Raw genomic sequence first — 24,271 nt, 5'->3', positions numbered from 1 at the left:
AGAGTACTATATTTACACATGCAAACCCATAAAAGGTACATCCATATTCCATATTACATAACCAGCACAAAATATTAAACACAGTCGATACATATATCCGTTCTTTTATTTACTCACAAAACTACCCTGCCCTGGAGCTTTCTAAGCTCGATCACCTGGAAAACCTGAAAAGATTAAATATTCGCCAGGGTGAGACATCTCTCAGTAAGGAAGAAATAAGTTACAACAGTGTGTGACTGAAATATTTAATATATAATTACAAAATATACATACAATTGTATATCACCATCAATAGCAGTAGAGAAAATGCATTCTTAATCACATCATTGTCGACTTCTCTGTCTCCCAATCACATACACGCATACATAATTATTTTTACTGATAATTCCCGAGAATAAGGAAGTCTACCCGCCTATACAAGTAGATTCTCTCTACTATAGTGCTAATACCAGGACATTCACATTTTCTCAGAAAGCCCTCGGGTTATGTAGTTAGGTAAAGTCTCTGAGAATAGTGAAGGTCACCCGCCTATACAAGTGACTTCCCTCTGCTTTAGTATCCACAGATAATTACCAAAACACTCACCTTCCTTGGCAAGCCCTCGGGTGGAGAGTTCAACTTTATGATAAATAATCATGTAATTAAAGTTACACATATCCAATGCCGTCATTTCACAGAGTTCCACACATATGCATACCACAACCAATCCACACATGATATTTTGTACAGTTTTCATTCACACCCACATAGGGCTCATATCCACATAGAATACAACGTCCACACAGGACTCTAATCGATATAAAATACATGTCCATATAGGACTATCGACCACACAAGTTACATGGTCCACACAAGACTAATCATCACACAGATTACAACATATACCACCCTGTTTATGGTAAATAGGTGAAACAAACTCCTCATACCACTGCTAATGTTTTACCTCCCAATATAAATGCCCATATAACAACCTCCTCATACCACTACTAACGTTATATGATGATTATATCAGGTACGATATAACGACCTTCTCATACCACTGCCAATGCTATATCGCAATTTACATGAACCACAACACAAATCAATAACAAAACCAACCACTCAAGCATATCCATGCATCAGTTACACAATCAGACAGTATTCACAACCAACCAGTACTTCAACCAAGCAGAAATCGTAGCCCAAACAGTATTCACAATCACACAATAAATCATAAATTCCGTAGTACTCATAACCATTTAATTATCAAAGTTGTTTTCATGCCACACGATTTTTCCCAATATAATATATAATAAAAAATAATATTTTCAATACTTGCATTGTTCAAAAAATTATACCAAAATATATAGAATTTTATACCCAAAAATTAACCAGTTTAAAAATTATTAAAAAACTATTATAAAGTATTTCCCCTCACCTGCCTGCTCCTTGGGATTCTGCCTAAAATCAAACAAAAAATAGACCGCTGTATTCCAAAATTCCCAACTCACTCAAATCTTAGAAAAATACTCATTTAATGCTTCCTAGGCTCCAAATAATTACATTTAACAAGAAAATTCTAAAATAACTCACTTACCTTGATTTTGGGATAGTGCCCCAAAACCCCAAATCAATGATAAACTCTTACAACTTTGCAGAGAATGATCCTACGAACCTTGTGGTGGTTCCGAATCGTCAAACCGGATCAAATCCAGCCCGAAATCGAAGAGAGAAGGCAGAGGGATCATTTTTCTAGAGAGAGAGATGCTTCATGCAGAATTTTCTCACTGAAAAATGAAGCAAACTCTATTTATAAGTAGGGACTTGCCCACTAGACACGTGGATCTGTCGACGATCCCATGAAGAACACTTGTTGACAAGATCGTGCATTCATCGACGAGTTTCAAAATATCTCAAACCCTCTCGGTAATTCCTCATTGACGAGGTAGTCAACGAGCCAAGGAAGAACACTCATTGATGAGACTAGTTGGTTCGTCGATGAGTTCTCGCTTACACCTTTTTAAAAATTCCTTTTTCTCCCCTTTTCTCTTTCCTTTCCTTTCCTTTTATTATTTTTATTAATTAAATTTTTCAGGTCGTTACAATCATGCTTATTCAAAGTATTCACAATCAATCATATGCTTAACAAAGTATTAATCACATGCTTATTCAAACACATATGGAAACATAGACAAGTAATCGCATGCTTAACAAGGAAACTATTGACCTTATAAGGCTTAAAATCTTATTTTGATGATAATAAATAAAATGAACTTAACATATTTTGTTAAGTGATGATATTTCAGGATTCAAGTATGTGAACACAAGATCAAATGCTCACAAGAATCATTCAAATCTTATGTTCCAAAGAAAGATGATCAAATGAAGTTTAAAAATATTGAAGCTTGAAGATCATGAGAGCATGAATGTTACAGAGGACTGCATGGATGTTAAAGAGGACTTGCTAAAAAGCTTAAAGAATATTGAAACTTGAAGACAGGATGGAGCTCAAAGAAAGACAAGCATGAAGACTTAAGTGTTTAGAATGTTAAAAGTCATAAAAAGTATTTATGTAAGTACTTCATATATAAATATCTTATGAAAATATGATAAAAGCTCTTCTAGGGTTAATTATGGACTTAGAAAGCTTATTTCCAAACTTGGAAAATGTTTTATAAGAAATCAAAGGAAGAGGGTAAAAAGGATTTTTGAAACCAAAAATGAAAATTCTAAAGTTAGTTTGCCCAGACGACTAAGGTGTACCCTCAGAAGTCTAAAGATGCACGCTCAGACGACTGATGTTTTACTTTAGACGTCTGAAAAATTTCTTTAGAAGACTGAAGAATTAGTTTAGTCAACTGAAGATTTATTTGTTGAAACATAGAAAGACAGAACACCTTCAGAAGACTGAACCCTCAGTTCAGTCATCTGAGTTAGGACTTCAGAAGTCTAAACCTGCAGTTCAGTCGTTTGACCCTATGTCTAGTTCAAATTTTTTAAAGTATTAAGGAACAACAGAAGACTGAATCCGATAGTTTAGTCGTCTAAAGACTGTTAATGACTAGAAATTTTAAATGTTTTAAATTTCAAATAAAGGTTTCTTGAGCCCCAAAATTAATGAAAACTTGGGAGATACTCCAAGTAAACTTGGGCATCATAAAATTATTTTTCTAAGCCTATAAATACATGATTTTACAAATCAAATTACAACCAAGAAAGAAAGAATCGAAAAATCTACTGAAAGCTATCTTGCAAACAAAGCTCTCTCTTGCTCAACACTTTCCACAACTGAATTTTCTCTAATTTTTTTTTTTGAAATCTTGGTGATTTTTCCTATTTTTAATTAAATGAAAAAAATAAAATTAAGCAAAAATTAAAAAAATCAAGTCAAAATTTCTTTTAGAATTTTCTCTTGAATTTTTTGATTTTTTTGTGATTTTTTTGACATTTTAATGATTTTTGTGGATTTTTGTGGATTATTTGAATTATTAAAATGAATAAAATGGTCAAAATAAGAAGAACCGGTGGAAATCGGTCCAAGGCGGTGGGAAATCGGTCAAACTTTGACTAGTCCGAGGGAAACCGGTTTAAGGTCTGGGTCAGGACCACGTGTCATGCTGCAAGAGGTGCTTGGGGAGATGTCCGTATTGACCATGTGGCCTCATTGTGGTTGCTGATACGAGGTGGATCCAACGGCTATAGGGCAAGCACGCATGCCTTTGCGTTTGTGGGGAACTGGAGTCCATGTGTCGCTGATTTGATGGTGGAGCAGTGCTCGAGGAGGCATTCTTCTCGGGGTGACCGTGGCCGTTGATGAAAAGCAGTGAACCTACGGCAAAGGTGAGACGCACTCGAATTAATGGTGTGGCTAGATCCTAGCTGTCTTATACAAACACCGATCGTGCGGTGAGAAACAAACATGCAATCTCTACTGTGGGTTGATCAAGAACGTTGGCAAGAAATACAGAGTTTTTTCCCAATTTGTCTTTTAAAAAAAAAAAAATATTAAATAATACCTTCCTCGGGAAAATAATTTCTGGAATAATCCTGATGTAATCTCGCTACTTCAAGTAGCGAGATTTAAGCAAATCTCGTTACTTGAAATAGCGAGATTTGCCACGTGTTATTTCGGGAATTATTTAATATATATTTTTAAAAAAAAGACAAATTGGGAAAAAACTCGAAGATCCTATAGTAGGGAAGTGGGTGCCTTCTAACATTAATTGTTCGGGGGCAGCATTGCCAAGTGCTGCCAGGCGGATGGAAGAAGCAAACGCTCATGATGCTTCTGACACAAGAGTGATCCTGACCATTGCTATAGCAAAGATCAGACGGTTTATATGGAAGGGCATTGAATGAATGCGGAGAGACGTGTGGGCGACTTAGCAGAGTGGTAGAAGAGAAAAGAAGCTAAAAAAATTTTGCTTATTTTTAATTTTTTTCCTAAAAGAATGTTTAGCTTTTCTTTCCCCCTCCCCCCCCCCCCCACCCCCATTAATGGTGTGGCTAGATCCTAGCTGTCTTATACAAACACCGATCGTGCGGTGAGAAACAAACATGCAATCTCTACTGTGGGTTGATCAAGAACGTTGGCAAGAAATACAGAGTTTTTTCCCAATTTGTCTTTTAAAAAAAAAAAAAATTAAATAATACCTTCCTCGGGAAAATAATTTCTGGAATAATCCTGATGTAATCTCGCTACTTCAAGTAGCGAGATTTAAGCAAATCTCGTTACTTGAAATAGCGAGATTTGCCACGTGTCATTTCGGGAATTATTTAATATATATTTTTTAAAAAAAGACAAATTGGGAAAAAACTCGAAGATCCTATAGTAGGGAAGTGGGTGCCTTCTAACATTAATTGTTCGGGGGCAGCATTGCCAAGTGCTGCCAGGCGGATGGAAGAAGCAAACGCTCATGATGCTTCTGACACAAGAGTGATCCTGACCATTGCTACAGCAAAGATCAAACGGTTTATATGGAAGGGCATTGAATGAATGCGGAGAGACGTGTGGGCGACTTAGCAGAGTGGTAGAAGAGAAAAGAAGCTAAAAAAATTTTGCTTATTTTTATTTTTTCCTAAAAGAATGTTTAGCTTTTCCTTCCCCATCCCCCCCCCAACACCCCCATTTATGCTGTGGATAGATACTAGCTGTCTTATACAAACACCGATCGTGCGGTGAGAAACAAACATGCAATCTCTACTGTGGGTTGATCAAGAACGTTGGCAAGAAATACAGAGTTTTTTCCCAATTTGTCTTTTAAAAAAAAAAAAAAAATTAAATAATACCTTCCTCGGGAAAATAATTTCTGGAATAATCCTGATGTAATCTCGCTACTTCAAGTAGCGAGATTTAAGCAAATCTCGTTACTTGAAATAACGAGATTTGCCACGTGTCATTTCGGGAATTATTTAATATATATTTTTAAAAAAAAGACAAATTGGGAAAAAACTCGAAGATCCTATAGTAGGGAAGTGGGTGCCTTCTAACATTAATTGTTCGGGGGCAGCATTGCCAAGTGCTGCCAGGCGGATGGAAGAAGCAAACGCTCATGATGCTTCTGACACAAGAGTGATCCTGACCATTGCTACAGCAAAGATCAGACGGTTTATATGGAAGGGCATTGAATGAATGCGGAGAGACGTGTGGGCGACTTAGCAGAGTGGTAGAAGAGAAAAGAAGCTAAAAAAATTTTGCTTATTTTTAATTTTTTTCCTAAAAGAATGTTTAGCTTTTCTTTCCCCCTCCCCCCCCCCCCACCCCCATTAATGGTGTGGCTAGATCCTAGCTGTCTTATACAAACACCGATCGTGCGGTGAGAAACAAACATGCAATCTCTACTGTGGGTTGATCAAGAACGTTGGCAAGAAATACAGAGTTTTTTCCCAATTTGTCTTTTAAAAAAAAAAAAAAAAATATTAAATAATACCTTCCTCGGGAAAATAATTTCTGGAATAATCCTGATGTAATCTCGCTACTTCAAGTAGCGAGATTTAAGCAAATCTCGTTACTTGAAATAGCGAGATTTGCCACGTGTCATTTCGGGAATTATTTAATATATATTTTTAAAAAAAAGACAAATTGGGAAAAAACTCGAAGATCCTATAGTAGGGAAGTGGGTGCCTTCTAACATTAATTGTTCGGGGGCAGCATTGCCAAGTGCTGCCAGGCGGATGGAAGAAGCAAACGCTCATAATGCTTCTGACACAAGAGTGATCCTGACCATTGCTACAGCAAAGATCAGACGGTTTATATGGAAGGGCATTGAATGAATGCGGAGAGACGTGTGGGCGACTTAGCAGAGTGGTAGAAGAGAAAAGAAGCTAAAAAAATTTTGCTTATTTTTAATTTTTTTCCTAAAAGAATGTTTAGCTTTTCTTCCCCCCCCCCCCCACCCCCATTCATAGAATTTGATATGCAAAGCAATACAAGTGATGGGCCCTCACGACTTTGTGCCTTTCCCACCTGTAGTTGGAATCTAAGATTCAAAGAAAAATAGAATATGAGTTTTTCTAGTTGATGGATTTTCTGTGTTTTCCCTCCTCTTCTTCATCTTCAGATTTTTTTTTTTGGGATTTTAGATACTCAGGAAAATAAGAAAGGGTTTTTGTTGAATTTTTATTTTCTTCAACCTCCTAAAAAGAAAAAATTATTCGCGAAATTAAGAGATTTTTTTTTTATTACTGTATTTTTCTTTTTCTTTCCTTTTTTAATTTAGTGAACAAAATAATACTTTTAAGTAAAAAATTTTTTAAAAATATATTAAATAGAAAAAAATAGATATAATTAAATAGGAATTTTTTTTTTTAAAAAAATTTATTGTTCCAAAAGTAATAAGATAAATAATTAAATTTTGTTTTATTTCCTGATTTATTATGGAGGATATTTATTCCTGATTTATCATTTTTTAAAAATATATATTAAAAGAATTTATTTTCCTATTTATTACGTAAAAAAATTTATTTCCTAATTTATTATTTTTTGAAAAAAAAAAATATAAATAATATTTTTTTGGAAAAATAATTCCTGAAATGACACGTGACAAATTTCGCTATTTGAAGTAGTAAGATTACGTCAGGGTTATTTCGAGAATTATTTTTTCGAGAAAAGTATTATTTAATATATTTAAAAAAAAAAAAAAATAAATTGGGAAAAAACCAAGAAGTACATGCGGATGGAGGTGTGAGAGCCACATAACCCTTTTGATCGAACGGGCAACGGAATGCCACATGTTCGAATTTTAATTTTGTGGTTCCAGGGCTTAAGATACTTTAGCCAAAATTGTTTGGGCTTCTCTCATTTCACTCCTCGCAGCATTCCCTCTCTCCCTTCTCTCCTTTCCCTTCTCATCCTTTCTTATATTTCTCTGGTCTATGCGACCTGAAATCGAAAACCCTAGTCCTAACTCTCACCTATCTCTTTGCTCTTTCCTCTGCGAAACCCTAGTCCGTTAACTTCCCGATCGAAACCCTAATCTCCACCTCGAATGGTTCACCCTCTTCTCCTTCTTCTCTACAAATCCTTGAGCAAAATTGAAATCCCAACCTGTCATTTTCCTAGCTCTGTAACTCAGAACCTCTAACTCAATCCTCACTCTCTCCTATTTTGTTTCCTCCTTCGAATCTTCTCAAGTTCTTACTCACCTACAACTCTTCGAACATGAAACCCTTCCCCTCTTTGTATTCCTAAAACGAACTGCAGTCTTAGGGTTTCAGGTCATCCTAACGTACTACACTGAGATCCTCAGTTCGTCATAAAGTCTAAATCACGTTTTATGGTCTTCTTTCTTTGTTCGATCTGACACCGCAGCTAGTTCGTTCTCTCGAAGATGAACGGGCGAACAATCAAGGGTGGTTGAAGCAGTGGAGCTCGAAGGAAAGCCTAAGAGGAGTCTCGATCGACGCTAAGTATTTTTGCCATCCCTTGGTTTTTTATCTTTTCTGTAATCGGCTATAAGTATGTGTGTACTACCTACCTACGAACTGTGTGCTGGTTTAGATTTGGGGATTAAGGTCTGTTTAGGGTTTCGAACGTCGAGTGAGGCTTCAGGTCTAGGTTCAAGGACGAGCTTGGCTCATCCGAACCCGAGGAATGAGTGTGGGTAGAATGAGCTTGGCTCAATTAAAAAGACTCAAATTCAAAAGTTTTGAAAGACTTAATTTAAAATCTAGGACTCACATAGAAAGTTAAAAACTCAATAATGATGAAAAGAAATAAAGGAAATTTAACTTAAAGTTCAAATTCTTAAAAATTAAAACTAAAATGACATAAATTTTTTAAAAACATGGGATCTACCTAAACCTAGCCTAATAAGAAAGATACATTTCGACATTACGAGACCTTAACTAAAATTAGAAAAATTCGGTTCAAAATAAGAAAATTAAAAGGGCTCGGTATTTTTTCTTAGAATACTGGGACTATAGTCTTAATATAGAAAGACTCTGTTTGAAATAACTGGGACTCTAAAACGGGACTCAAATTTTAAACTTATGACTCAAAGGGCTTATTGTTTGGAACTCGGGATTGTTTAGGATTCAAAATTAATTTTATTGCACCGAGTCTTCTCAGGGAGGTCTGATTAAAATTGGAGTGTCTACATAAACTTTACTAGATTATCATATTTCATGAACCAAACATTCCTTGAATTCTCTATTCCCTCCTTTCAAAATTTTATTTCATTACATTTCTATCCATTCTATTTTACAAACCAAATGCGACGTCTATCCTACTTCTTAAACATGTAATGCATGTAAATATTTACTAATAATTGTAAAAAGATATTTTGAGGTCTTTACAAATCATGTGTATTGTATAATTTCTTCAAAAATATAAAAAGGGGAAAAGTGTTGCTCCCATCGGAAATAAACATGGACATAACCTCAACCAGGCCTGGTATACAGGCGTTACCAAACACCCCTCAATTGATTTGGTTTCTAGAATTCTCCAGCTTGGACGCCAGCGCATGCGTCATCGTCCGCTATCTGTTTCTAAAATACGCTTGTTCTTCTCTACTCCCCCTCGTTTCCGATACACTGGTTGATCATCAAATCCATTTGTTTCTAAATCCGCAGAAAGATTATCAGAGCCCTAGGTAAATTCTCAAGCGTTTGTTTGATAATAGATAATTTGTCGTATACTCTTAACGTTTTATTGGAAATTTAGCCAACTGTTATGAAGATAAATTTAGATTTTTCGGGACTTTTGGTTTGGATGTCGATGCCCATGAACTTTACTTTGATTTAAAAAAAAATAAAAATTGTATGTGATCTTTTGGTTTTTTAATGTGAAACAGGCTATGGCTACTGATTGTGAAAATATTATTAGTTTCCTGACATTTCTCTCCAATTTATGTGGGTTTTAGCTGATTTTCGCTAGAGTTTCATTTGAATTTGAACGTGCTGAGATGACAGACTTGTGAGTGCAGTTAGTCGCAATTGTAGTTCCAAACTGTGTCTTTCTGATTTCCTAGCTGCTGTTGGCTAAGTTCAATCGTCTGGTTTTCCTTCATTTTATTTTATTTTTAAAAAAATTTTCCTGGATAGTCTCGAAATTGTTTGGGTGTTGTATTGTTCTCTTTGCTTTTTGTCATTATTCACAAAAAAAAAAAACAAGGAATTAATTTTTTAAACCACGGTAGTGTGTTCTGATAATGGTCGGATCGGATAATGAAGATGCACAGCGGAAATAAAAACAACAAGTGAATAAAAATACACAATCAGAATGACAACACAAAGATTTAACGTGGTTCGGCAAAGCCTACATCCACGGAAGTAATGACACACAAATTTTTCACTAAAAAATCAAGATATACACAATACACTTCTCAAAATGATCAACTCTCTCTCATATATGCCCAGAATAACATATATAAAAGTTTCTCAGAGGTTTCCCCCGTTTGCCCAACCACCCAACATACAAATTCAAAAATTCTGAAAAACTGCTCGCAGCCCAGGTGTCTCTCGTCAACGAACACAGGGCTTCGTCGACGAGGCCAAGAAGACACTTCGTCGACGAACACATGGCTTTCGTCGACGAATCCAGAAATCTGAAATCACCTGCTCTCGATAATTACTCGTTGACGAAATTTAGAGCCTTCGTCGACGAGCCTTTGCTGTCTCCTCGTCGATGAATATAGCTCCTCGTCGACGAATATAGCTCCTCGTCGACGAGTCTGCTGTGCTCTTTCATATTTTTCCTTTTTTATTCTTTTCTTAAAGTATAAGAGCCACAATAACAATCTCCACCTTGGCGATTATACGCCCCTTAGAAGAGTCCTAAAAATATGATTAACTCCACCTTGAACTTGAAAAACGTTAGGTTTGGGCTTGTCTCCCTTCAATCACTTGGAGACATGAAGCAAGTCTAAGCAATGCTTGAACTTCTCTGAAGTAATTGATTTGGTTAGAATATCTGCTGCATTATCAGATGTGTGAACTTTCTCTAACACAAGTTCACCCAAAGAAATCAATTCCCGAACCCTGTGAAATCTCACATCAATATGCTTGGTTCTAGCATGATATACTTGATTCTTCGCCAAGTAAATAGCACTCGGACTATCACAATGTAGCACCACTCCATTTTGCTGTATTCCCAGCTCTCTGACTAAATCAGTAAGGCATAAGGCTTCCTTTGTAGTTTCGGTAACTGCCATATATTTCGCCTCAGTCGTGGATAATGCAACCAGAGACTGTACCATGGAATCTCCAACATACCGGTCCTCCTACAAAGGTAAACACATATCCCGTTGTAGACCTTCTGTCATCCATATCTCTAGCATAATCTGCATCAACAAACCCCATAACTGTAGGACAACTCTGTTGCTTGCTGAACATGATGCCATATCCCGATGTACCCCGCAAGTATCTAAATATCCATTTAACGGCTTTCCAATGCTGGCTTCTTGGATTAGAGAGAAACTTGCTCACCATGCTTACCGCATGCGCCAAATGTGGCCTTATACATACCATGGCATACATTAAACTCCCCACAATACTAGCATAGGGAACCTTTGACATGTCCCGTATTTCTTCATTCGAACTTGGGCAATCTGTAGTAGACAACTTAAAGTGATTCGCTAAAGGTGTACTCATTGGTCTTGCATCAATCATGCTAAACTTCTCCAACACCTTCTGCACATAACCGTCCTGAGATAACCATAATCTCCCTACAGTCCTGTCACGGCGAATCTCCATTCCAAGTGTTTTCTTGGCTGAACCAAGATCCTTCATGTCAAATTCCTTATGCAACAAATCTTTTAACTGATTCACCTAAGTTAAATCCTTTGCAACTATCAACATGTCATCGACAGACAATAACAAGAAAATAAGAGAACCATCCTCAAGTTTATTCACATAAATGCAGCAATCATACTCACACCATTTATAGCCAATCTTGATCATGTAGAAATCAAAACGTTTATACAATTGCCTTGGAGATTGTTTTAGTCCATAAAGAAACTTCTTTAACCTGCAAACAAAATTTTCTTTTCCTGATTCAATAAATCCCTCCGATTGTACAATGTAGATTTGTTCCTTCAAGTCGCCGTGAAGAAACGCCGTCTTCACATCCATTTGTTCCAAATGAAGATCGTAATGAGCTACCAACCCCACCACCATTCTAATAGAAGTATGTCGTACCATTGGAGAAAAGATCTCATCATAACCTATTCCCTTCTTCTGTAAGTATCTTTTTGCCAGCAACCGTGCCTTGAATTTTTTTCCTTCCTTTTTTGAAATTGTTTCCTTCTTCCTATACACCCATTTGCACCCTATCGGTCTCTTTCCATCTGGAAGTTCCACCAAGTCCCAAGTTTGGTTCTTATGCAAAGATTCCATCTCCTCAATCATTGCTCCCATCCACCCATCTTTCTCCTGGCCGTGTACTGCCTCTTGAAAGGTAGTTGGATATTTGGAGTAAGTAAGAAAAACATAAGATACTAATTCATCAAAACAATACCTTGATGGAGGCTTGATAGTGCGACCGGATCTTCGTATAGGAATATCGTTGACTTGCTGGTTTTCCGAGCTAGAGCTCCTTGCAACCACGGGACCATGATCATTTTCGTTGCCCTGAGCTTCCAACTCCACCTCCACAACATGTTCATCACTGCCTTTGCTTTCTGGCTCCTGTTTCTAATCATCAAACTTTTGATTACGCTTCACCATAGCCTTCTCATCAAAGACTACATCTCTACTGATCACCATGTTGTTTGCCGCCAGGTCCCACAACTTATACCCCTTCACTCCCTTTGGATACCCCAAGAAGATGCAACGACGAGACTTCGGATCAAGCTTAGACCTCACCTCACTAGATACGTGGACATAGGTTGGACACCCGAATACTTTCAATTCGAAGTAGTCTACTGCATTTTTGTCCAAACCTCTTCCGCCACCTTACGCGCTAGTGATGCCCTTGGTGATTGGTTTACCAGAAAACAAGCCATACTAACTGCCTCGGCCCATAAATTCTTTGGTAGCCTTGCATTCAATCTGAGACACCGAGCCCTATCAGCAAGAGTCCGGTTCATCTGTTGCTCGTAGGGGACGCCCCAACAAATAGTTGGTAAGGATTCATTCATAGTGATCTGACAAATTTTACGCTGGCTGTCAGCTACCTAATGCAACACTCCTCCTTTACCTTAAGCTTGGGACCAGCTGTGTATGAAAAAAATTAGGACATTAAGTGCATCACAGGCGGAGTTCATTAATCGTATAGATGTCGACACAAAATTGCTCAAGCTTGGTCGACCTATCAAAGGGTTCAGTCAACCATTTGACTATTGGCTTTGATTAGTTGACTATTCCCTTTCCTTGAAGGACAGTAAGGAGTAATCAATTTTCTTTTGTTTTTATTAGTTCTGCCATTATTGATAGTCCTATGAAATTTAGGTACTGAACCGCATTACAATTAAGAGAGATTAACGAATACAAATAACAACAGAGATTAACAAATACAAATAACAATCAATAGAAATCTTCAAGCTCTATCAAGATGGTAATGTTGATGTCAATGTGAGTTTGTAGACTAGATGACCATGGCAAAGTGTGCCTTGACGATCGAGAGGATGAGATTTGTGGAGGTATTGACATGTTGCTAATGTGAAATCATTATTATGTAGTTGAAATGTGCCTTGATGAATATGATGCTGAGTAAAATAACAATCAATCTTATATGCTTTGTTTGCTTGTGGAAGACATCACTGTGAGCAATTTGGATGGCATTTGTATTGTCACAATATGTTGTAGAGGAACCAGGGAAAGGGGCACCAATGTCGTGTAATAACCATTGCAGCCAAAGGACCTCAAATGTAGTGTTGGCCAAAGCTCTATGCTTTGCCTTTGTATTGGAGCAAGAAACAATTGTTTGCTTCATGCTTTGCCAAGAGATAAATGAGTTGCCAAGCAAGAAATAGTATTTAGTGGTGACGGTCTGTTAGGCTATTAGCCTAGTGTGTATCTAAGTAGGTTTGTAAGTCCAAACCTAAATGTGATGAAGAATGGAGACATTAAAAATGGAACCCTTTAGCATCCTGGAGAATCTGAAGACAAACTGCAAAATGAGTAGAGTGAGGAGCATGCATAAAATGGCTTGCCAAAGAGATTGCATAGACAATGATAGGGTGAGTCACTATCAGGTAGATAAGACTCAACCTATTGCCTATAGAGAGTGGCATCTATGTGACCACTATCTGTGGCAAGAAACTTATTGTAGGTGGTAGGTACTATCAACAGTCTCACCATCTGTTAGGCAAGCATGAGAAAGAAGTTTGGAAGCCTACATAGCCTGTGAAAGATAGTATCCATTTGAATCATAGGTGGCCTCCAAAGCCAGAAAATAACTGAGTGTCCCCTAGTCTTTCATCTCAAATGTTGGCTAAGAAATGTTTGAGCACTTCTAAAATATTGTTTCTAGTAATAAACATGTCATCAACATAAAAGGAGAAGAAAGATAATACCAGAATTAGAGTACCCTTCTGAGAAAGAATCAAGCTAAATTTAGAAAACCAAGCTTGAGGAGACTTGCTTAAGCCTATACAATGCATGATGACGGTGGCTAACCTTATATGGGGGAGGATGCTCACATCTAGGATGAGGCTTCATTTAAACCTCCACAACCAAATTGCTTAAGAAATGCATTCTTAACATCTGGAACATCTGCCAGCTTTAGACAATCGCAACTGCAAGCCAAGAATGAAATGATTTGAGATGGGTTACTGCAGCAAATGTTTCCTCCTAATGGATCCCATACTCCTTCTCAAACCTTGTGCAACTCTACGAAACCATAAGCTCGAGTCTTGTTCTCGCAGACACACTTGCACCATATTGTAGCTTTGCCTAAAGGGAGATTAATGAGGTGACAAGTACTGGTTTAGTAAGGGTGTGAAGTTTGTTGGACATGGCTTGTTGCCAAAAGAGGTCGTGCTAGCCTCGCAATAAGTGCAAATCTCCTGAAGAGAAGAATAGCAATGGTAAGCACTTAAGTGGGGAGAAGAGACCCTTATTCAACTAGAAAGGGGTTGGGTAGAATCTGAAGAAGTGACCTTAAATGGAATGGATGTGATCAGTGGGTAGGGTGTCATCTAGATAGCTAGCAGTATCTGTATGCAATCCTAGAAACAACTTGATGGATGGATTAGTGAAACTGTATACAATTCTAGAAATAACTTGATGGAGGGGTTATTGAGAATAGGGGAGGGCAGTAGAAAGACGAGATGCCAACAAAGTAATGCTGCTAAATTATGTTCCCGTAGTCTACATGGCTGGAGATCCGAAGACATTTGGCTTCACTGATACCCATTATGCTCAAAGAAATAGGCCAGAAAACAAGCAAGATGTGAGCTAGGCTAAAGCTTGTTATGCTCATAAGTTGGAAGCAACACTAAACAAGCACCACAGAAAGCTTTTTAAGGCTGAATAATTAGGAACCTTATAATACAAAAGCTCAAACAGAGACTTACCAGTGATATGACAGGATACTTTATTAATGGTGTAGACTAGACCTGATGATTTCCAAAAATACTTTGGAAGAAGAGAAAAAAAAGAGAAGGAACCTGATCATTTCCAAAATATGACGATGATTATATTTAGCCCCATTTGGTTGTAAGGTGTATGGGCAGGATTGTCGGTAAGTGGTACCTTTTTTATTTTAAAGAGTAGCAACAAGAGAGACATCCTAGTATTCCAAGGCATTTTCTGCATGAGAAACCTTGATGGTGTGGGAGAACTGAGTTTTGACCATGTGTTGGATTTCAAGTAGCACTATGTAACTTAGAACAATTATGGAGAAGGTAAAGCTAACTGGGGTGAAGGAAATCTTTAATAAATAAAACAGAATATCTAGACCTGCCCTTAGAAGAAACAGGTGCTTTCTCCCAAATATTGGAATGTATAAGATCAAAGGTGCTAAAGAAACAATTCACTCTTATAAAAAGGGAAAGCAATTTGCTGTCCCAGTTGATGAGACAAACAATCAAAATTCTTAAAATCAACTCCAGCCCAGATGGTCACAAGAGGTTAAAAGTTGAACTTGAGATTAAGCTGCATGTTCATGACAGGAAGGCAGTACTAGATGGTGTAGCAGCATAAATGAATGTTGCGGAAGAACAGCTACGCAGACATGAGGAAGGTTGCTCAAATAGATGACCCACTTTATGGCCAGTCCCAAGAAGTTGACTGTTTAGGGATCTTGCACATCACAACCATGGTAATAAAATTTAGCAATAAGATCTAGTTCAACAAGTTGGCTAACCGAGATGATTTAGAGACAAAATAGGTACAAGATATGTATATGGAAGGGACAAAGAAGATGTGAAAACAGTTTCACAGTCCCAATATGACTAACTGCCATATTTGAACAGTTGGCAGTATAAATAGAAGGGGCATGAATGACTTATGAGAAAAAAAATTGAAACTAGAAGTCATATGATTGTAATGGCCTGACTCTATATACCATGAATGGTCACCTGATGTGATGGATAGGACATTGGTCGAATGGGATGAAACCTCTTTTATAATTTCTTGGATGTCAGGTGCAGAATGAGCAGAGTATGATGCCCTAGAGGTCTTACAAGCTGGCACTGCTCTGGAAGATAGTGCAGCAGTCTGGTTGGGAGCACTGTGTTTGCGAGAGGAACCAGGCTTCTTTACATCTCTAGCATCTTTAGCTTTCTTCCAAGGAATAAAAATCTATGATTGAGAAAGGAGGACAGCCAGTGGAAATGACAATGGTTTGGAAGGCCCAAAAGCACATGGAGTAGCCATGACCATATCCAAGAAGACACCATACTACAAGTCTTTTGATGAGCCACGTCTAAGGATTGAAGAGGTGATTGATGCAAGAGAGATGCCCTAGTGTGCTCAAAGTCATCATGAATACCCTTCATAAAATTAATGAATTGTCATCAACCACTATACTTAGCAAAGAGGTCAGCAGATGCCTCATAAGAAAAGGCTAGAGTGGCATGCGAAAGTTGGTCCCAAACATTACCTGAAAATAAAACTCAGCAATGTACTGTCGAGGCTCTGGGTGCATCTGATCTGATATAGCTTGGATTCTGACTGAAACTATAAAGCAGCATCGCAAGAACAATTATTCCGATTGGCCATAAGACCTAAAGCCTTTTGTACATTTGAAAATTTCAGTAGAAGACTCTAGATAAATGGAGCAGATATGTCAATGAACCAAGAAATTATCTTTAAAATAAGTGCTTTTCCAATCCTTCATATGGGCGATGAAAGTATCCTTTATTTTCTGCTTAGTTTTCTTGGGTTCCTTCTAATCAACATTCAAAAAATGCCAAAATTTATGTCCAATCAAGAAAATTGACATGTAATTTGTCCAGGCAGTGTAATTGCTACCATCCAAAGTAATATCGATAGTACTAGTAACATCAATAGCAGAAAACGTGATCAAAGTAGAAGATCCTAACATCAAATGGAGAAGTGGATAGTGCCACTAAAATCAGCATGTAAAACTGAGTAGGGAGGCCTTGGGTAGCTGGGGCGCACGCTGCCCTGCACAATAGTTGGCAGGGGTGGTCACAGCAGTGGAGAACAGTGGCAGGCAGTGCCGGTTGGCAGCCAGAGGTTGGCGGAGGATCCTGGTGATGGGGCTATTCAGGAAGATGATCTGTGACAGGATTGGCAATTGGAATTTATAACTGTGCTGGAGAAAATGGCAGGTGGCATAATTGTGTTAGTATGGTGATGATGGCTAGGTAATGTGTTGCACTCTGATTGGCTGCAGTCTTGTAATAACAAATCACAGGCTGTCACATTGTGGATGTGATGTCAGCTGAGTGGAGAGTTGAGGGCGTGAAACAGACTGGTAACTTCTGGTAGCGTCTGCTGCCACAAGTTGGGCTGATTTTTGTGGCTGTGGAAAGCTCGGACAGAGATGAAGCAAATAGTGGCAGTGGATTAAAAATTGAGGAGAAAACTACATAAATCAGTGAAGAAAGCCATGAGTGGGAAGAGAGAAGAAATCCCTAGGAGAAGAACCTTGCCTTGATTCCATAAAACAGTATGAATGTAGCTGTAGATGATAAAGTTGATGATTTACAATGTAACACAGGCTAATACATAGTGGAGGAGACCCATGAATAAAAGCAAAGATACTAATAATACACAAAATCTCAACACCTCACCAGGAGTAAAACACCTTGCCTTATTATGAGTTATGCCTCCTTTTAGAACATTGATTAATTTACATTTTCTCAGTTGAGCAAATAGATATAGACAGTTCCATTGAGTTGATTAATGCATGGTTAAAAAATTTCTTGCTACTAAAGAGCGAGTCTCTGGTTAAAAGCTGTTTTGTGCTTCTTGTCTTCATTTCTTGCAGTACAATATGCAATCAGATCAAAGCTTACTCACCATATCAGTTATGTGGAGGGGGAAGAAATTTATTTTGGACATCAATTCCAGTGCTGCTCTTAAAGAGTTTGGAGAAGAACTTCAGAAACTGACCAATGTCAAAGCGGAGACTATGCGGCTTATTGTTCCACAATCTTCTAGCGAAGGGCCGAAGCTGCTTTCTCCTTTTTCTGATGAACAGTCGCACTTAAGTTTGCTAGAAATTTCCATTCCACAGGTACCATTCTTCAATCCCTTTAAAATTAATAGCAAATCCATCTAATATGGCACAATCTATTAGATAAGTTTGCAGTTTTATAATTCTTATTTTCTCTCCCTGCATGAAAAGAAATAATTGCTGGCGCTTGGTTTATTTTCATTCCTCGTTCTTGTATGAAACCATTATAAAAAAAAAAACACAAATATACATTTGTATACAGACTCAAATGTTTTAAGAAATCAGCCATGTTCTCTTTCTCTCTCTCTCTCTCAAATATGCTGGAGGACCTACTTAATTAGTCTTTCTGGACTGATTGCATGTAATTTTCACTTCAGGGGAAAGCTGTTAGAATGATGGGTGTACCTGAAGTTGAAGCTGAAGAAGTTCTGCAAAATGCAAAGGCGAACTTGAGGATAGCTGGGTTTGATGAAGAGGAGAAGAGGTTGAGACAACGAATGTCAAATAGGCCACATGCTGCACTGAGACTTCCGCAAGGAACTTATATTTTTTGTAATTTCCGTACACTTCAAATTCCGGGAGTAGAGGTATTGTTGATTTTGATTTTTCTAATTTATTTCTTTTATTTATCTCTATCTGTATTGTTTAAGGAAACATGAAGAAAATGCAAATACTGTTTGATTAGTTCAAGTAAGTGCCATCTTGATTAATAATTTCAACTCTGAAATTGAGGAAAATGAAAGAAGGGTAAATATTCTTAAAGTTCAATCTTTGAGGAGAGTTGTGGCTTTGTTTATTTGTTGAGGTTGTAAATTTTTAGTGCTACGAAGCTCAGTAAGATTTGTGAGTCAATATTTGACACTGATGCCTCTGAAAGGTTGTGCTTGTCTGCAAAAAATTGCTGAACTCAAGAAGCTTTGGTAAGATTGTTGTGTCTGACGTTTAAAATTGAACAGTTGGCTCTGAAAACAGAAGTTGTCAAGAAAATGCCTGCCTACGTTGACTTGGATAGATAAGTGATAGTATGAAACTAGTATTTTGGGTTTCCTGAGTAATAAAACATGAAATGTTTGACCTCTTCTTGTTGCAAATGAATAAACTTTGTTGTGCTAAATGCTATTCTATTTTATTATATGTCTTAAAATTGGGAGTATGACAGGGAATCATGGTACAGATGATGGATTGGTGATTTTATTTAGGTTCCAAATTTTTTATTCAGTGCATGTAAATGCATAATATGGGTTTTTTTACGTTATTAATGCAAATACTATCTGCCTGCTCTAAAATTTTTCTTAAAAATTTTTCACCACTCTGAAAATATGTCTTGAGGGAAATTTCCAAATAGCCTTTTTTCCCCCCTTCATGGTCTACAGCTGAATCCTCCTGCTTCAGAGGCATTGAAAAGAATGCACATGCTCGCTGCAGATCCAGGAATTGTTGCTATTATGAACAAGGTACTTTATCGTGCAGAACAACTGTGGAGTCAAATTCTTTATTTTGATTGTAGTAGATGCTGATAGAGTTTCTTCCTTCTTTAAAGCATCGTTGGCGTGTAGGAATTATGACAGAGATGGCTCCAGTAGGCTATGTTGGCGTGAGTCCCAAATGTATTCTTGGTTTCAACAAGGTATCTGCCATTCTGATCTTAAGATTTATGTATTGTTGATAGATAATTTTTGTTTTGTTTTTTTGTTTTGTTTTGTTTTTGTTTTTGTTTGTTTGTTTTTTTTTTTTTTTTTGTGTTTGTTTTAACTCTTGTTTTGTGCTACAGAATCATGGGGAGGAGATTTCTCTGCGTCTTCGAACTGATGACCTGAAGGGTTTTAGGAAATATGAGAGGATCAAGGCGACTCTTTTGCATGAACTTGTATGCTTTTCCTTTTGTTTTTAATTGTCGAAATTTCTCATTGTCGTGAGAGCATGTGTACATTTAGGCAGGCGTCTTTCCACATGCTCAGAATGGTTTTGATGTTGACCCATGATTAGATGACCATTGGGATGCTGATTTTTTATTTTTTATTTTTCCTTAATGCATCTCAGGCTCATATGGTACACTCTGAACATGATGCGAACTTCCACGCTCTAGAAAAACAGGTAGAATTATGTTTGCTTGTCTCTGTGTGTTTGTGGTTTTATTTATTTATTGATTCATTTTATTTTATTATGTTAATGTGTCTCAATTGTAGCGATCTTATTTGCTATACGATCTTCTGTGAGCAGCTTAATGAAGAAGCTGCTACTTTAGACTGGACAAAATCAAGAAGCCAGACTTTGAGTGGAGTACAGCATTCAGAGCATCATGAAGAGTTTTATTTTGAAGAGAGTAGCAATTTATCTCATAAACTTGGGGGCAAGACATCAGATCAGCTGTCTAGTGCTCGTGCATCTTCGATTGCTGCTGCCCATCACCGTTTAAATGCTTCTATTAACAATTTCAGCCCAGGGGAACTGCATAACGAACCAGATACCAAAGATTATGGGTTCGATATGCATGAAGAATCTGGCCCTAAATATTCTCTGAAGGAAGGGAAGTTGGTTATTGAAGACCCAAACAATGCTGGCTATGAGCCTGAGCCTGATCTTGATGATAGTTCTTCTAATCAGAACGAGTTTGAGCCTGATCCTGATGACCTTGGGGGTAGTGATGTCATGGAATCTGAACCTGATTCTGGAATTAATGCAAGTAAAATTACATCTGAACCAAATTTTATTGATATTGAAATGACACAGTATGCATCTCTAACAACTGATGAGAAGTTGGCAAGTGCAAAGATTTGTGAAGAACCTGATCCTGATGATTCATTGAAGTATGACCAACATAACCTTGATCATGCTCAAGTAACAGAAACTCTGGACATTACTACACAGACGAGAAAGACTAGTGATAAACCTGATTCAGATGATTTTGAAGCACAACAGAATGGTTTTGTTCATGAGAACATCATGAGACAAAATGCAGATCATTCTGTAGCAAATGAAACCATGGAAGATCTAACACAACCTAGCAAGACTTGTGCAGAACCTGATCCTGATGATTGTCAAGCAAGTGGAGTTGTGCAGGCAGAGCCTGATCCTGATGATAATTTGTTGCCCCTCATGGGACTTCCCGGACTGAAAACTGATGTGCATGATACAGAATTGAAGAGAATTCAGGACCCTGTTACTGTTGTTTGTAATCGCCTACAGAAGGCCATTGAGATGCTGCAGATGGAAGTTAATCCCAGAGACATTACTACAGTCTTGCAAACTCTATTTAAGATCATCAGGTATGCTCAATTAACTCGAGTCTTGCTTCTCCATTTTTTTGGTAGATATATATTTGTTGCATGCAATCAAATTACCTGTACATGTTTTATTTTATTTCCTGGCAGGAATTTGATTGAACATCCTGAGGAGATGAAATTCAAAAGACTTCGGATGGTATATCTTTCTTTCCAAGTCTGATATTTTTTTTTTAGTTTTTGAATATGAAAATTTTGTCCCATAGCTTGCTCATTAATCTGGATTTACAATGGTTTACAAACTGCAGGCAAATCCCATATTTCAAAGGAATGTTGCGAATTATAAAGGTTTGCATCTTTTGTAATATTTTGTTCAAAATCAGATAGATGCATTGTGTGGGCATTACCTATGAAAACTAGCGGGATCATTTTTGTAGCAAATTGTTGATATATTTACATTATCCAATGGGCAGACCTATCCACAGAATTCTGGGAGCTAATTTGTTAAGAGTGATAATTGCCCCTCAAATTTTTGTTCATCCTGTTTGAGAAGGGCCCGACCTAATAAAAGATCTGTTTGACATGGTTGTTCCCTTGCATTGTAGCTGTGAAATCTTATCAGGATGGGTCGGCCTTGTATGGTTTCAGTATTAAACTAATGCTGGATGGGATGTAGTTGATTAACCATTGTCCTAGGGATTTTTTTTTTCCCTCCTAAACCAAAATAAATAAGCAAGCTAATAACAACCAAGTGATGTTTTCCTGTTCCTGAATCTGTTTCATCAAGTTGAATTATCTGGTTACTGAAGTTTTCACATTTGTAGATGGGATTTCTTTCCTCTTTTTCTTTTTCCTTTTCCTCATACTTCATGCGATGGATTTCCAACTTGACAACTATTCTTTTGTGTTTCTCTGATCACAGCTGCAGTGGAAATTCTTTCCTTGATTGGTTTTATAGAAGATGTTGTGTTTGATGAAATCGGAAAGGTGGAACCATATCTGGTGTTGAAGCGGAATGACCCGGGCTTATTATGGCTGGCCAAATCCTCCATCGAAACATGCATTGCTCACTAGCCATGGAAATATAAATGTGTAAAATTGATGAAAAAGAACAAAAAGGATAGCTATCTGTATGTTGTAATGTAGATTGTGCATTCTGTATTGACAATGATTCATGAAATATTATTGCGGTTATGCATCTCATATTGTTAGATGACTAGAATCGGCTGTGCATTCAATAATATTGATTGTTGATAGATATCCCATTGGGATTTCGTTCTGTTGAGATTTGCGTAAATTTGAAGTACCTTCTCTTCTTTTTAGCTATTCTATTTGGAACTTGTAAAGTGCTTGAAATAGAAAGCAAAAATAAAAAATAAAAAATGGAGGAATATATTTTGTGTGTTTGGTTATTGAGGAATTTGGGCTAGGAGGTAAAATGTGTAGCGAATCAATAAATCAGAAATTAAATGTGTCATTAATTCTTTATTTTTAAAAATTAATAATTATATAAAAATAAATTTTTATTCTTGATGGTAATTAACCAAGTGGAGCTTCTAACCAAAATTTTCAAGACTGGATGCTTGTTGCGCAGCTCATTATTATGGAATTCCAATGAGAAACTAGGAAGGAATAGAAAAAGGAATAATGACTATTCCTTTCATATTACATTTTGAATGAAAGAATTAGAAATACACGAGAAATAATTATTTTCTCGATTTTGAAATTTTCAACTGTATTCTGTCGAATCAAACAAGCTGTAGGTATCAAAACAAACAGTTTGAATTGTGCAATGGCTGTGAAATGTAGGAGTAAAAAAGGGGAATTATATGATAATTTTTCTATTTGGATCATGGACTTCTACAATTTTTTTAAAATAGAAGGAAAGAAAAATAAGAAAAAAAATTAATTTCTATTGTATTTTCTCTGCACTTAAAATATTATTTAAAATTGAAAAATTTTATACTATAATTAACTTAAAGAATTAAATATCAATGATATATAAAATTAAAATTTAATTATTAGTTTGGCAATTTTTTTTTTAAACTTCATATGATAATTTTTTTTAATGATATTTCAGTTTCAAACGAGTCCTAAGCCTTACTTCTCCCACCCCTCCCATGAGTTTTGAAATGGAACTTTTAGAAAGGATCCATTGAAAATGTTGGGTACACCATTGGCAGCCTCTCCACTATTGTTTACCCACACACAGCAGCAAGCCAGCTCCCAGAGTTCCATCTCCATTCGGTTTTTTTTTTTTTTTTATATACACAGTACCTCCACCACGCCAACCAGCTGCTGCTCTTCTCAATTCCGGCCGTGTCTTATTTACAGCATATTGAGATTTCTTTTATTTTCGTCTTTTGGTTGGTTCTTTGGAACTTTATTCATAACATTGGTGAGGTCTTTCCATCTTGTTATATTTGTTTATACACTTGTATATTTGTAAGGCTTGTGTCTCTTGTATCCACTTTGTACAATATTTTGGTAATCGTGGATTAGAACCGCTGTGCCCCATGGACGTACCTCAACATTTGAAGAAACAATGTTAAATTTTGTGTGTCTTATTTTTATCTATTATTTGCATTACCCCATTGATTTACTTGTGGGAATTGTTTCGTATATAATATTTTTCCCAACCAGTGGTATCAGAGACGTGTTATTTGTATGCATTAAATTTGTGTAAATCATGGATAGTAATGTTGCCCATATGATTAGCTTCAATGGAAGCAATTGGATAACTTGAAAAACAAAAATGCAAGATCTTTTATTTTACAAAGATTAGGATAGACCTAATGACGATGATAGTCGAAAGCCTAAAGATACGAGTGATGATGAGCGGAATAGGCTTAATAGAAAAGCCGTTGGTGTCATCCGACAATGGATTGATGATAGCATTTTTCATTATATTTCTATCGAAATTTCGGCACATGAATTATGGAAAAAATTAAAGGGTCTTTATGATAGAAAGTCGATTACAAATAAATCTTTTCTTTTTTGAAAATTAGTGAATTTGAAATATAAAGATGGTGGTATTATT

At 36.9% G+C, this 24,271-nt stretch overlaps 1 protein-coding gene across 1 annotated transcript; it reads left to right on the top strand.

Annotated features, from left to right (window-relative positions):
- Positions 1 to 7,204: 7,204 nt before the first annotated feature.
- Positions 7,205 to 22,491, top strand: LOC131147957 (uncharacterized). The gene is made up of 11 exons (XM_058097640.1): positions 7,205 to 7,887; positions 17,822 to 18,070; positions 18,388 to 18,597; positions 19,384 to 19,464; positions 19,551 to 19,637; positions 19,782 to 19,877; positions 20,051 to 20,104; positions 20,231 to 21,276; positions 21,382 to 21,430; positions 21,540 to 21,579; positions 22,154 to 22,491. The coding sequence occupies exons 2-11, from the start codon at positions 17,828 to 17,830 to the stop codon at positions 22,303 to 22,305; spliced, it is 2,058 nt and encodes a 685-aa protein (XP_057953623.1). The 5' UTR covers positions 7,205 to 7,887; positions 17,822 to 17,827; the 3' UTR covers positions 22,306 to 22,491.
- The last annotated feature ends 1,780 nt before the right edge of the window (positions 22,492 to 24,271 follow it).

Source organism: Malania oleifera, chromosome 2 (assembly GCF_029873635.1).
Source record: "Malania oleifera isolate guangnan ecotype guangnan chromosome 2, ASM2987363v1, whole genome shotgun sequence".
NCBI classification, from domain to species: Eukaryota; Viridiplantae; Streptophyta; class Magnoliopsida; order Santalales; family Ximeniaceae; genus Malania; species Malania oleifera.
This window is presented reverse-complemented; position numbering and strand designations above follow the sequence as displayed.